The sequence below is a fragment of the Plectropomus leopardus genome, chromosome 20 (genome assembly GCF_008729295.1).
Source record: "Plectropomus leopardus isolate mb chromosome 20, YSFRI_Pleo_2.0, whole genome shotgun sequence".
Classification (NCBI taxonomy): domain Eukaryota; kingdom Metazoa; phylum Chordata; class Actinopteri; order Perciformes; family Serranidae; genus Plectropomus; species Plectropomus leopardus.
Window position 1 is genome coordinate 2,080,692 of NC_056482.1, and position 14,645 is coordinate 2,095,336.

Here is a 14,645-nt window from a genome sequence, read left to right on the forward strand (position 1 = left end):
TGAAAACACACACAAGGGATCAACAGTAACAACACTTTGTTACAGTGGGAGCATCTGTACTTTACTTGAGTTTTATATTTTTGTGAACTTTCACTTTTACTCTACTACATTTCCCCCCAGGCAGTTTAGTTTACTACAAAATAGGGAAGGAAGGAAGAAAGGAACAGATGGACAGGCGACTGAAGTTAAGAAAAGACCTAATTTTTCTTTAAGTGTAAACTGGGATCCTGTTTAGACCGGCGTTTGTTGTGAAGGAATAAACTTAAATTTTTTTTTTAAATTTTTTTTTTATGAACATCATTTACTTGTACTTTTACTTTCAATACTTGGGTACTTTTAATATCATAAAATTACTTTTGATACTTCAGCACAGTAATTATCAAATACTCGAAGACTTTTAGTCAAGTCATACTCTAATATGTGACTTTAACTTCTACCAAAGTCATTTTCCGGTAAGAAGTCTGTGCTTTTACTCAAGTATGGCTTTCGGGTACTTCATCCACTGCCGGTTACGGCCTTTAACCCCCACGTCAATGCTTCCTCTGGTCACCAAAAGGGTTTTATTTCTCTGTTCTTTTCTTAATAATGGTAAGGATTAGAAGTTCTGAAAGAGGGTAAATAGTCATGTTTGTACATGCCAGTACAAAAATTAATAAAAACAAATCTTCTTAGTGTGTGGTGGCAACCCCAAACGGGCACCCACAAAATATCACTGTGCATGCATAGTGTGTACCCAACATGCATCAGCTCTCTCTCCAGGGTTTTCTGAAAAACTTAGTGTATGTTTCACAACCACTGATGCTGAGTCAGCCACTGCCAGATCCCCTAAAAGATGAAAAGCTAACAAATACCACAAAGAAATGAAAGATGCTACCTGCACTGACCGTTCTGACGCATCTGCTCTTCACTGATTCTGGAATGCAACAGACACATGTAGAGCCCAATCTCTCTAAGCTTTCCTCTCATGCTTGTATCCTGATGCGCACTGTTGTCACAGGTCAGCCCTGCACTGCAGTCTCCTGCAGCCAGACTGATCCCACACATCACTGTGCCAGCCATGCAGAATGCAGAGTGGAGGTTTCAGGGTAGAGGTGTTCAGAGGGGAGGTGTGGAGGGTGGGGAAAAGACTATGTGTGCTTCTAGCCCTTTTCAGTTGTTTTGTGTTCTGTGTGGAAATCATGTTAAACTTTAAAAACAACACATGAAAGGTGATGAATGGCTGTGTGGTGTACCTGTATTCGGAGGAACCAGGGCCAGGCATATGCAGGAAGTGTTTTTAGTAAATGGTTGTAGAGTTTTGCTCCATTTAATCTGTGGTCCTGTTTTAAGACAACAGCAGCCATCCCTGCCCGCCCCTCATATCCTGCAAAAAAAACCTCTCTCACACACACACACACACACACACACACACACACACAAACACACACACACACACACACACACACACACACACACACACGTTGGAGAGTCACACACTGAATGTCAGCGATAAAAAACTCAGTATTTCCCAGCTTAATAACAGATAAATAAATAAATATAAATAAATAATAATAAATAAAAGATGGACCCTGCTCAAGGCTTAATATCATCACTTTTAATGACTTCAGCTTTGGTTGAATAAATTTAAACGCAGCCTTGTCCACTGATTGTGCTCTTGTTGTGCTGACATGATGTTTTGTTCATCGTGCGAATACACAGGTTGTGATTCTTTCAATCATGCAGCATCAGAAATCACAGTAGTGACTTAGTGACTCAGTGACACAATGACTTCACAGACCTGGTACGGTGACTCCGTAGACATTGGCCTCCTGGATAAAATCAAGAAGACCTATCACCTCTGACACCTCTGTGGTGGACACATTCTCTCCTTTCCACCTGCAGGACATGACAGTAGATGAAGGAATCATTAATTTTTCGGGCCACTTAGGGAAACATTGAGAACACAACATTGTCAAATCATCACTTGTCAGGGTGGTTTAGTTAGTGAACTTGTTAGCAGATAGTTGCTTATTTACACATGCAGAACTTCTTGAGCTCCTTCAGCAGCCAAAATAAGGAGCGCCGCCGCAGGTGCTTCATTCCAGCAGCAGCAACACTCTAACAGGACAACAGGGCACACTGTAACTCTGCTGACTCTGTCTCCAGCACCAATATGACAGCTCTTTTTTAAACTATTTCCAACTCAGGTAATATACATTTTCTATTTTTCCATAAGCATCACAAATATTCACATAATATATGTACATATCCATACTACTATATGCTTATACTGTGTAACATGGCTGTGCAATTTCATACTGTGCAGTATATTTTAATACTTACTGTGCAATAATGTTTTTTGGCTATATTTCTATATCTTTATAGTAAATATACTACATGTGTGTATTTTAGTGTGCAACTATGTTGGGACCTCACCCACATGTCCTGAACAATAGAGAAGGCCTCTCAACTATTGTAGGTACAATAGAAGCGCGCCTAAGTTCCATTGGTCCAGTAATTCACACCTAGGTGCGACTTTCTGTTTAAAGATCAAACTCCTGTCTCCCATTGGTGGGAATCTACCAGATCCCAGGTAGAAACCCCCGGAATTCCTGTAATGTCACTGAGGCTTTAAGTGCTGCTGTGCACCGCCGCCTTGTTGCTTGTTACTCGTGTGACGACATTCTAGGCGGAAGCTCCGGCTTTCTAAGAAGAAGTTACTGTAAAGGAGCTCTATTCAAACATTTGAATTTATCCAACCTAGGTCGCATTCTTTTTTTACTCACTGGACGAGAGGGAGATTGTTCGTGTGTTTTTAGGCACCTTTTTTTCCATTTTTTTTGGGATTCTCAGAAGAACGCTTGTGCAAAACAGCTGTTCCTCAACATCTGCAGAGGTGGAGAAAACCCTTTCTCCAGGAGAACACGGAACCACCAAACCCCGTTTCTTCATACCAGTCGACTGCACTGCCTCCTCCTCTGCCCTGACAAGGACAGCTTGATTCACCCTGCTGTAAGACACTGCAGCGATCCCTCACACGCTCATTCCATCCGGAGAACTCGAGTGGACGGGACGCACACTCCAACTCAGAGTGATTCCCAAGTAAGAGAGCTTTTGTCTGGACAGAGACAGTATAGATAAGAGTTCTTGTTTTTACCAACTTGCTGTGAATGCTAAGGACCGCCATGTCCTTTTGATGTGTTATTGACCCCTGTTTGTTACTGCGCTCCCTCGGAGCCTGTTCACTGTTGTACAAGTGTGTTGTTAGATGTAGATGCCTCTGCCACTGCATGCAAGTTACAATACGTTGCGTTCCTATGTGGAGCAAAGACCAGTGGATGGTAAGCCAACCTCGATTCGTTTTACCAGCCCCTGAGTGATAAGAAGACAATTACTGTATCTCCTTGTGGCCACAACTGCATGCAGCTTTTGAGAGTTTTTCTTTTTCTTTTTGATTTGTTTTATTCTCCCTCTTTCTCTATCTCCATCTGTGCACTAACCTTCATGCACACGCACACACACATACAGACACACACCCTGCTAAGATCACACACCTACTGTGAGCGGCTCCTTAAGAGAGCTCACATTACCACTTTTACGGACATAGATTTAGAGCACACAGTGTGTTTCACTCCGCTGCACGCCATCCTGTGCATAGGTAAAGGAGCATGTGAAACGAGCGTTGGTAGATCCACATCTGGTGTGATGTGTTCAACCCTGCCATCTTAAGTTACTTCGGTAACATGGCCCTCCAACGAGATCGCATCTGCCGTCTTGCCCCTCTGTCTCTTCCCTCTCTCAATCAACACACACATCATACACACACACACACACACACACACACACACACATACATACACACATGCAGACACCCTACACCTACGTGTATCCACCTGGCTTTGCTTACGTCCACACCTAGATTAGTTTTGCTTGTAAATTAGACTATCCATAGCGTAGAGCACGTTTATTGAAGTGATTGTTCTTTGTTTCTTTGTTTGTGATTGCTCTCTGAGTGTTACATTTTATAAACGATTGTTGTCTTTACATGAGCAGCCCCCTGTGATTGTTGTGTACCGTGTATTGTAGCAACAGCTGGTTGAGATGGTCAGAGCTCAGGTTCATGCCTTCTTACTCCCTCTAGAGTCAAGTATTTTTCCACATTTCTTGAGACTGAACATAGGAGTGATTCTATAATTAGCCGTACTTTCCATATCCATATCCATATTACACTGAATTTAAAAGTTACTCAACATTATTATGTAAGTCGTCACTCTCTAGAAATGTCCCTCATCATTTATATTACAGATAAGCTAACATTTAAAGTAATTATGGCAGAAAAATGTAACACAGTTGACAACAAAATAACACAGCTGACAGGAGTAACACAGTTGACAGGACAAGGAAAAGAAGAGAAAAACCTTTCTTTGCAACAAAAACTTTATTTTGATTGATTGATTTTCAGTTGACTAGTTTTTTTTTAACATTGCAACATTTTTTAACATTTTCCCCATCCCCTACCATCAATCCCTTCTGTTCATTCTTCCTTCAATATGTCTTTCCTCCTCTCATTTTTCCTTTTTGTCATTTCTCCCGTTCTTCCTTTCAGCTTCACTCCTCTCCTTTCATTCTTCCTTTATTCTTTTCATTCTCCCCTTTGTCATTTCTTCCTTTCTTTCTTCTCTCCATCCTTCTGTCATTCCTTTTACCCCTCTCTTTCTTTCTCCCTACTTTCCTTCATCAACAGTCATTGAACAATTAGTGAAACAATTGAAAACCCTTTCATCTTTTTTTCAGATATATCTGTCCATGCTTCCTTCCATCCCTCCTCCTTTCCTTTCATTCCTTCCTTTGTTATTTCTCCACTTCCAAGTTATTGTACAATTATTATTGTAACAATATATAAGAAAAAAATATCATGGAACATTAATACTGAATTTTTTACATTTACAACTTGTCCAATACTTGTATAGTTCATGTTTCCTTAGTTGTCAGTGTCCAATACTTCTTTATTTCATGTTTCCTTTGTTGGCAGTTTCCAAAACTTGTTTATTTCATGTTTCCTTTTGTTGTCAGTTTCCAATACTTGTTATTTCATGTTTCCTTCGTTGTCAGTGTCCAGTACTTGTACACTTACTTGTATGTTTCTTTTGATTTCAGTTCGCATTTCTTTAAAAACATGCTGTTGTTCAAACTCATCACCCGCAGTATATTTCATTTTCCAGGCTCTTTAGCTCTTTCCTGTTTATTTTGCTTTCAGACAGTTCACAGCTCTGAGATCTTCTCTGTCAATCTCCACATGATGTGTGCCCACAGGAGTTGGGGGTGGGGTCATTCTTAGTATATCTTCATACAAGTACCACAGGACATTGTCCCGCGTTGGCCAGTAAATGCAGTTGATTCCAATTCAATGCATACATTTTACTTGAACATGAGTTTCATTCACCTCTTGTATGATTCCAGGATAAATGTCATCATCATATTTCAGAGCACACCACTGGCTGATGATATCCGAGTTTTGCCATGGAATTTCTGACTTGTTCTGACCTTTATCCTCCTGTGTGGGTGCTGTTTCTTGAACTTGAAAGGTAAAGGTTTTGGGTTTGTAACACTGGCACTCCAGGGTCTGTCTTATTGAGCAAATGCAGCTCACATCACGGTAACTAATATGTCCCCGGGCGACTGTGACAAGCTGATAAATGTGCATGGTTGATGGCACCACTGGGAGACCTGCTGGCATGTACTTTAAGGCCTCATCTACATCATCCTCACTTACATAGAACAGCTTTACTGAGGTCTGTGCATCCACCAGTTTCTTGAAGAAGAGCTCAGTGTTTGGTATGTCTACCCTGTGGCTGACAAGTCTGTCTGCGGCCCTTTTGAGGAGGCCTCCTACTCCATCTGGAGCACCCTTGCCATGGGAGGCCTCAAAGTTCCAGGTGCCCTATTGGAAGCCATACTCCTGCAGCTTGGTACAAAACAAATAGAAATTGCCCTTCTGTGTGTACTGTGTACACGGCCCATCACTAAAAAAAAAATGCACCACAGTCACATTAGGATAGGCAGCCTTGACCAGATTGAGAATTGGGCCAAGATGGGTCCATATTGCTGCAGGGCTTTTCTCTTTTGAAGAGCTGATTGTGCCAAAGCAGACATGTACCAGTGCGAAGTGTTGCCTGCTGCTGGTTTGACGCAAGTGAAGAGTTTGAATTTGAGAGTGGTACTTACAGGCATACTTTTCAGAAAAATCAACATGAATTAAGCATTCATGGTCTTTCATGGTCCTCTTTAGTTCGTGGTGGTAAGCAAATTGTTGTTTTATGTTAAAGAGGTGCCTTCTGAAGTTTTTAAGTTGGCCTTGGAAGTGCTCCAGCAGGTCATGCAAAGTTGTCTCTGTCCTTTTTTTCACTGTCATTTTAACAGGCACTTTCTCCTTTTCACCGTGTTTTTTTTCTCTCTGAGTACAGTCTCAGTTGTCCACTGTGTGATAAAAACACTTGCTTGCATTTCCCCCGCATTTAGAACTGGAAAGTCTCTATCTTTGCCGTTGGGACATTCATTGTACATGCAGTCCTTCAAGTTTGAGTGACAGGATATTGACTCCGCCATTTCTTCCAAGTCGGTGTTCTTAACAAGTCGGAGAGAATGCTGCGATCCGAGCAACTGTGAGTCTAATGTTGACGACTACCTCCAAGAAGTGGAGCGCTGCCTCCTCGACCTGCCTAAAGCTTTGTCACGTGAGAAACTGAAACTGGTGTGGAAGACCAGAACCAGGAGTGTCCATGTTTTCATGGAGTCACTCCTGCCTGGCACCCGCAACAGATACTCAGCGTTCTACCAAGCTCTGAGGGAGGAGTATTCTTTGTACAATGACCCTGCCTCTGCCACCCTTGGTGCTTTCGCTATCACTCAGAAAAAGCATGAGCCCCCAAAAGAGTATTACCGTCACTTAAGAGTTACATACTTCCAAGGCCGCAATGCTCCAGGGCTGGAGGAGGAAAATGGCTTCAAATCCCTATTCCTACACAACCTCCATGAGAGTGTCTGGTATGATGTCGCCCTGCCCTGTAGGACCAGGAATTTTCCCATGCAGGAGATCCGGACGTACACACAGATGGTGTGGGAGATCCACATGCGTCCTACCAGGAAGTCTGAGGATGACGCTCAAGTCTTGGGGTTCGAAGCAGCTGAAGAAACAGACTTAGTGCTTGAAGGCAATGAAGTGCCTTGTACTAAGACTGGTAAGCAAGCAGGACCCCAAGGACGTCAACCAACACGCCAACAGCGAGGGCAATTGAGTCAAGGGAGTTGGGAGTCAGGTAAAGCCCAAACAACGAAACTCCTTCCACCACAAAGAGAAAGGTGATCGGAACCCCAAGCAAGAAGGAAAGCCCAATGAGAAAGCCCCAAGTCACCCTAAAGGCGACGGCTTCAGAGTGGAAATGAAGAACCTTATCCAAAATTGTCTGACAGAGGCAGTTTGGCAACTAATCAAGTCAAATCAATTTTATTTATAGAGCCCATTATCGCAAAACATGGTTTGCCTCAGAGGGCTTTACAGTGTATGACATCCCTCTGCCCTTAGACCCTCACATCACCCAAGGAAAACTCCCGAAAAAAGAACCCCTGTAATGGGGGAGAAAAAAAAGGAAGAAACCTCAGGAAGAGCAGTAGAGGATGATGAGGGATCCCTCTTCCAGGACGGACAGACGTGCAATAAACGTCGTAAATAACAAATGAAATACAATCATGGCAAAGAGAAAAAAAAAGAGAAAGAGAGAGGGGGGAGATAAGCCTGATGAGTTCCAACTTTTTTGCAGAGGTTGCTAGGGCAATGCTCTCCCGCAGCAAGCCCTTTCAAACTGAAGCCTGCAATGTTAGCATCACCAGCAACACACAGGACAGATCGCCTATCACGAGGCATGCCTGGGTTGTCATAACCTTCCAGGAAATGACACTGGTGCACCCCATTTACATATGCGTTCTAGACACAGAACCATTGCTTATCAGACAGGACCTACTGGACAGGCTGACTCCGCACATTGACTGCCATCGTGGATACATTTGGGCTCAGGTGACACCCCAAAGCCGCTCAGTCCAAAGTCACTGAGCCAGCTATTGACAGCAACGTCACTGTCACTGAGTCCAGAGGGCTTCCGCCGATGCTTCTGCCTCTTTCAGAGCCCAGCAAGAGCTCAGATCCTTTTATGTTACCTGCATGCCCACAGCAGCCAAAGACTGGTAGGTAAACATATTCAAAGAACATGGTTCCTTTCTTTGCTCGCTGAAAAATGTGAGCTTGCCATTGTACAGCCCCCACATTGTTGAGGGTGTACATCTTAATGGTACCTGGATCCCTGAAGTGGAGGAAAGCCCAATGATTGCCCTTGATGTCTGCAACTATTCCTGATCCCTCTGGTCTGAGAAGTCTGTGATTGATGAAGACCTGTTCAAAGGCCTGTGCCAAGACATCCCCTCCTTAGCCTATGTTTGGCAGAGCCATCGCCTCCTTTCCGCAGGGTCACCGCAGACCCTTCTTAAGGCAACTGGGGTATGTGCACTCTCTGTGCATATCGGAAGGAAACAGGTCATGCACTACGTGAGCATAGTCCCTCAACTTCAACCTCCTTTCATCTTAGGGGCAGACCTGCTTGTACGACTTGGTGCACAGCTAGACACTGTCAACCAGATTTTGTGGTCCTTGGCAAGTGGCAACAGTCAGAATCTGACAGATTAACCAGAGCATATGGCGTCAGGCCAGACCATCCCCCAAGCATGCCAAGTTGCCAGTGAAATGGAAGTCATGATTCCCGCAAGAACAGCAGGGTTCCCAGTTCGTCTCTCGCTCCTTAAGGGACAGATGATGTCTGGTTTACAGGCTTGAGTTGAACAATTGTTCAACGTACCTGGTGGTTCAGAATTTGACACACGCATTGATTCAAGTCACTGCATGGCAACCACTGGAGATGCTGATAGACAGCTCCTTTTATGACTTTGAGTTGATAGTGCCTGCCATTTGCGAGCTGCTTTCTTCTCTATCAAAAGCAGAGAAACTGGACGATTTCTTTTCCACCTACCCCACCAAAATGATCAGCCATGAGGCTCCTGACCACACAGCCATTTGTGGCTCAGCCCTGAGTGACAGAGGTGACATGGTCGTGTATGCCCTCGTGACTCAGCCAAGAGACACTGACCTCAACACGGATGGATTTCAGCCCTCACTAGAGGAACCATACCCTGGTTTTGTGTCTGAGATTAACCAACAGCTTGCATGAGCTGATGCCTTTACGACACAAGATCAGAGATATGCACTTTGGAAGCTGTTCCATGAGTTCCAAGCCATTTTCTCAAAGGACTGGCACGATGTGGGGTCACTGACCTCAACACCATGCGCATCCCCACTGATCCGGAGGCACCACCAACCTTTGTGCGTCAGTATAGAATTCCTTTGGCTGCCTATAAGTTGATTCAAGAAATCTTGGACAAATTGCCGGAGAAGCAAATTATCAGAGAGTGCAACTCAACTTACAATTCTCCGATCTGGCTGGTTCTGAAACCGACTGGTAAATGGCGTCGTACCATCCCTCGAATAAACAGGTTCCACTTTCCCGTTGGGCCATGATACATCTGGATCAGGAACTTGCCAAGGTTAAAGGGGCCCGTTTGTTCTCAACTGTGGACGTGGCAAATGGTTTCTGTACAATGAGGGTTGATTCCGCAGATCAGTACAAGCTGGCCTTTTCCTGTGCTACTCAAACTCACCAGCAGAGTTCAACATCTTCTTCCACAAGGCAATGAGCAATGCCACACTCGGAGAACTTCCGCAGCTATGTCGGTGGCCAGAAGGTAACCATCGAAACCTGTCACCAACTTGTGGCCTTCTTGAACAGCCAGCGTCTAACAGAGGGACGTGCCTCTAACAGTCGCATTGCCTCTTGGATGATGGCACTGCAAGGGTCATGACATTGAAGTCAAGTATGCCCAGAACCACAAGATGGCCTTGGGTCAAGGCTTGGCAGAGTGCCAGCACTGCAACTGTGAGAGCCAGCCTAGCTCTCAACCCCTTTGCATCACGACACCATTGTTTCCATCCAGTCATTGTTATTATGATTAGAATGTCTGTCACAGTCTGCCAGAGGTTTATGTTGACAGCTGTTCATTCCACCATGAGAGTCACCTCCAGACTGGGGCGGGCCTAGTACGGACCAGTCAGAACCCTGAACTGCCGAACCATTTCCAACTAGGAACAAAGTCAAGCCAGTATGCTGAGATTGGGGCAGTACTCATTGCACTCCGGCAAGCTGCTATACTTTCTTTTGTGCAGCTGGTGATCTGCTCTGATTCTAACAATGCCCGTCGCAGCTTCATATCACACTTCCCCATGTGGAAGGAGAATGGCATGACGAATGCTTGAAACAAGGATGTCAAACACTCTGAGCTCTTCTTGGCATGCAATCATCTAGTGACAGACCAGGGAATGACCGTGTACTGGAATAAGGTCAAGGGTTATTCCCAAGTTTCAGGTCCTGATAAAGATGGCAATGATGAAGCTGACTGTATAGCCAAACTAGGGGCAGAGCAAGGCACTCCCTGGGTGACCACCAGCACCTGCCAACAGGCAAGAGAGAGGGAATAAAGCTCTGGAACTAAAACACCAACACTGCACCTGGGTCACAAACCTGGTGATGCAGACCTGGTAACCACGCAACAGCAAGACCTTGCTCTTCAAGCCATCAGACAGCTTGTGGCTAAAACTCCATCAGCAGAGGCCTTTCAGCCACCTCCAGATGGATCCAAAGAGCTGCAAGCTCTCAATTATAACTTGCCGCAACCGAAAATGGAGAAAGGTTTGTTGGTTTATAGCCACAATGGCCAGGGACCAAATCGTTGGGTTGTCCCCACGGACCATTGGGAGGTGATGTTAGCTCACGCTCACGACTCCCCAGTTGGAGGCCACCAAGGGTACAGAGCCACACTCAAAACCCTCCAGCAGTTCACATATTGACCAACGATGTCACGTGACACAAAACTGTATGTCCAAGGATGTTTGATTTGCTGTCAGTTCCAACCATCCCAACCACTAAATCAAGCCCCACTTCAGGAAAGGGGGATTACATTCCCGTGGTCCCAATTTCAGGTTGACTGGACTGGACCTGTCCCCAAGTCTTCCTGAGGTAAAAAATACATCCTTACGTTGACTTGCGCATTCATCAAGTGGGTCAAATGCCTCCCAGCATCCAATCCATCCTTATGAACTATTCGTCCAGCCACTGGGGCCTTCCCCTCTCTGTTGATTCAGATTGAGGTCGCCACTTCACCTCCAGCGTGATCATTGCCATGTATGAGATCTTGGGTGTGGAAGTCAAGTTCCACATCTCATAACACCCCATGTCATCTGGCCAAGTTGAATGTGCTAATCGTATCATTATCCACATGCTCGAGAAGTATGTTAGCAACAATGGTAAAGACTGGGACCTGACGCGTCCTTTGGTACTGATGGCCATCAGGTCAAATGATGACTGGCAGAGAAATGACCTTGCTTCTGCACCTCCTGTACCATCCTGAGGATGTCAGTGTTGCTACTACCTATACAGCACACCAATATGTGACAAACTTGCAAGAACACCGCCGAGCCACATTCACATGGGCCCAGGAGAACCTGGAGGCCAGCGCAAAAGGGACAAAAGCCTACTATGACAGGGTTGCGTCACTGCGAGTACCATGTAGGCCAAGAAATTCCTCCCTAGCTGGTCAGGCCCTTTCAAAATCGTGGGGAAACCTTCACCAGTAGCTTACCAGATCAAAGTTTTAAAACCAAGACAGTCACCAATGTACAAATGGGTTCATGCGAACCAAATAAAGCTGAACAAACCATTTTCAAATATCCTGAGTAAAATCGCTCCAGGCTCAAGGCAAAGAATAGATAAGAGGGTGACAGTAAGCTCCTCCAATCCTAAAAATCTGATTCAAATTCCCTGTCAGCAGAGTATCTCAGGCCCTGCTCCAACAAACTTGAAACTAGCTGTTCTTAATATCAGATCCTTGGGTAATTAAGGTGGGGGTGGCGTAAAGGAAAATCCACAGGGAAGGCAGGTGGAGCAGTGTCAGGGTTAGGGTTAGGGGTTAGACTTTGGCTGACTGGGAGAAGGCCCGGTATGTTTTTGGTTCCTCAGACAGTGTAGGAGATTGTCTGTCACCACCACCTGTTCCCAAAACAGGTTGAAGTTATCAATAAAGTTTCTTCCTTGAGACTCACAGGCATTAGAAAGCCAAGTATTCAAAGCAAGGAGGTGACTGAACTTATTGATCCTTCTGTCAATCGTTGGGAGAGGCCCACTGATGAATGACTGAACTTTCAGCTTGTCAAGTCTGTTAAAAAGTTTTAAGAAATCCTTTTTTAAAACATTCTCCTCTCCTGGTGTCAACGGCTCCCACATGCACGATGAACTGTTGGATTCCAGGGTTGTTTGACAGCTCCTGGCAGCACTCAGCACTTGGATAGCTGCATGTGATGATCCTCTCATTGTTTACAGCACTGATAGCATCGTCTCCCACAAGCAGGTTATGTCTCGCCCTCACCTCTGGCACAGATCCTTTGTCCATGAGTGCCTTGTGCCTCTTCTGTAAGCCACTGCGAATTTCACGTTTCCCCTTGTGAATCTGATCATTTTTAATTCCCTGCTTCCCATTTGTAAAATTGCTCTCTGGCTCGTTCACAGTTAGTTCAGACGGTGGTTGATGTTTGTTTCTTAGCTGTATGCCTGGCGATGCTGTAATTCTTTTTGTGATACCAGCATTTGTTTTTCTGATTCTGTTTTGTTTTGGCTTAGCACCAAGTGTATGCCAGGCAGCAGTGGTATCAGTCTGTTCTAGCAAGTTTTGGGAAAGACACTGTGTCATCCAGGTTTAAAATACTTGAGGGAGAACTAGCTGTCTTACCATTCGATGTTATTGGGAGTGTCTCATGAATTCCTCTTGGTGCTTCAAGTGTAAAAATCCTCGTCTGTAGCACAACGATTCCCTGTAGATATTTCCAGCAGTTCTGGCATGATGTGCCTGTTCTTGATTTTATAGGATTCAACACATTCTTGTCACACAGGGTCTGTTCAGACTGCAGCTCCCGCTGGTCCGAACCATCCCTTGCCATGGCTCTGTGTCAATACATGAAGTTTCTTCTGAAGAAAAAGTGGATAATCCCGATACAAAAATGTCAAAGATTATCGTCCAAATGATTTAATCGTTGTAGGGAACCTTTTTGAATGTGTTGGAGTTTGTGACAAAAAGGCAAAAAAAGGAAAAAACTAGGAAAATTAAAAGCTAAGCAGTTAGCAAGCAAAACTGAAGTTATTATTCTTGGCCCCAAACACCTCAGAAACTCCCTTTCTAACAATTTAATTACTCTACATGGCATTACCTTGGCCTCTAGCACATCAGCAAGGAACCTCAGAGTTTTATTTTATCAAGATTTATCTTTTTCCTCCCATATAAAACAAACTTCAAGGACTGCTTTCTTTCACTTGCGCAACATTGCAAAAATTAAACATATCCTATCCCAGACAGATGCTGAAAAATTAGTACATGCATTCTTCACCTTTAGGCTGGATTACTGTAATTCCCTATTATTCGGTTGCCCCAACAAATCACTTAGGTTGCTCAAACTGGTGCAGAAAGCTGCTGCACTTGTTCTAACGGGAACCAAGAAAAGGGACCATATTTCGCTAGTTTTAGCTTTGTTGCACTGCCTCCCTGTAAAATCCAGGACTGAATTTAATATCCTCCTCCTTACTTACAAAGCTCTAAATGGTTAGGCTCCATCCTTTCTGTCGCAGCTCATAGTTCTTTACCAACCCTCAAGATCACTGTGCTCTGAAAAAGCAGAATTACTTGTGGTTCCCAAAGTTTCCAAATGTAGGATAGGAACCAGAGCCTTCAGCTACCATGCTCCTCTCTTATGGAACCATCTTCCAGTTTCGGTTAAGGACTTAAGACCTTCCTCTTTGATAAAGTTTATAATTATGGCTGGCTAAGGTTGCCCAGACCTGCCCATAGTTAGGCTGACATAGGTTTAACTTGCCAGGGGACTTTTTTATCGGAGTCAGAGAGCAGTGGGGCTAACACTACTCTCTGACCTTTATATTTAAGCCATAATAGCTGATTAGTGACCCTAGTTTCGTTAGTGTGTATATTCCTGAAGCACAAGTTTCTTGTGCTCAGTTGAAATCCCCGTCCGTGTGACGGGGAGGAGGGAGAGGTGGCATAGCTTTCAGCCCGATCTGGCGGGGGTGGTTTTGAGTCTGTTCAGACCTACTACTCTGACTCTACTTCCTCTCTCTTTCTTTCTTTTCTATTACTGCTCTCTGGCATTCATATTTAAGTCGTAATTGCTTATCAATGACTCTAGGATCCTCACTGAGTGCTTATCCTTTTTACTGTTCACCAACTTGGTTATGTTGAACTGCACTATGCCAATCCTGTTGCCTCTCCAGAGCATTCCTGCTCCCTTGTTTCCTAGCTTTCTCGGATCCTGGCCGCAACCCTGGCTGTGCCTGATCGTTGTGATATCTGTGCTGGCGCCTCGACCATGCCCTTGGTTGTGCTCGTGCTGTGGCTGCACTGAAACTGTACCGTTCGCCCTGATCGTGCTCTTGGTCCTGGTTGCGCCGATGCTG

At 44.6% G+C, this 14,645-nt stretch overlaps 1 protein-coding gene across 2 annotated transcripts in view; it reads right to left on the minus strand.

The window, feature by feature from the left end:
* LOC121959637 (long-chain fatty acid transport protein 6) overlaps nucleotides 1-14,645 on the minus strand; it is a 64,809-nt gene that overhangs the window by 1,219 nt on the left and 48,945 nt on the right. Inside the window, exons 8-10 of one of the 2 annotated variants that reach the window (XM_042509056.1) lie at nucleotides 1,778-1,875; nucleotides 1,233-1,363; nucleotides 19-913 (exon numbers count right to left, since the gene is read on the minus strand). In XM_042509056.1, coding sequence (XP_042364990.1) covers nucleotides 905-913; nucleotides 1,233-1,363; nucleotides 1,778-1,875 — 238 coding nt within the window. In that variant the 3' untranslated portion in view covers nucleotides 19-904. Of the gene's footprint in view, nucleotides 1-18; nucleotides 914-1,232; nucleotides 1,364-1,777; nucleotides 1,876-14,645 lie in introns of those variants that run through there. The other variant, XM_042509054.1, reaches the window with a different exon arrangement.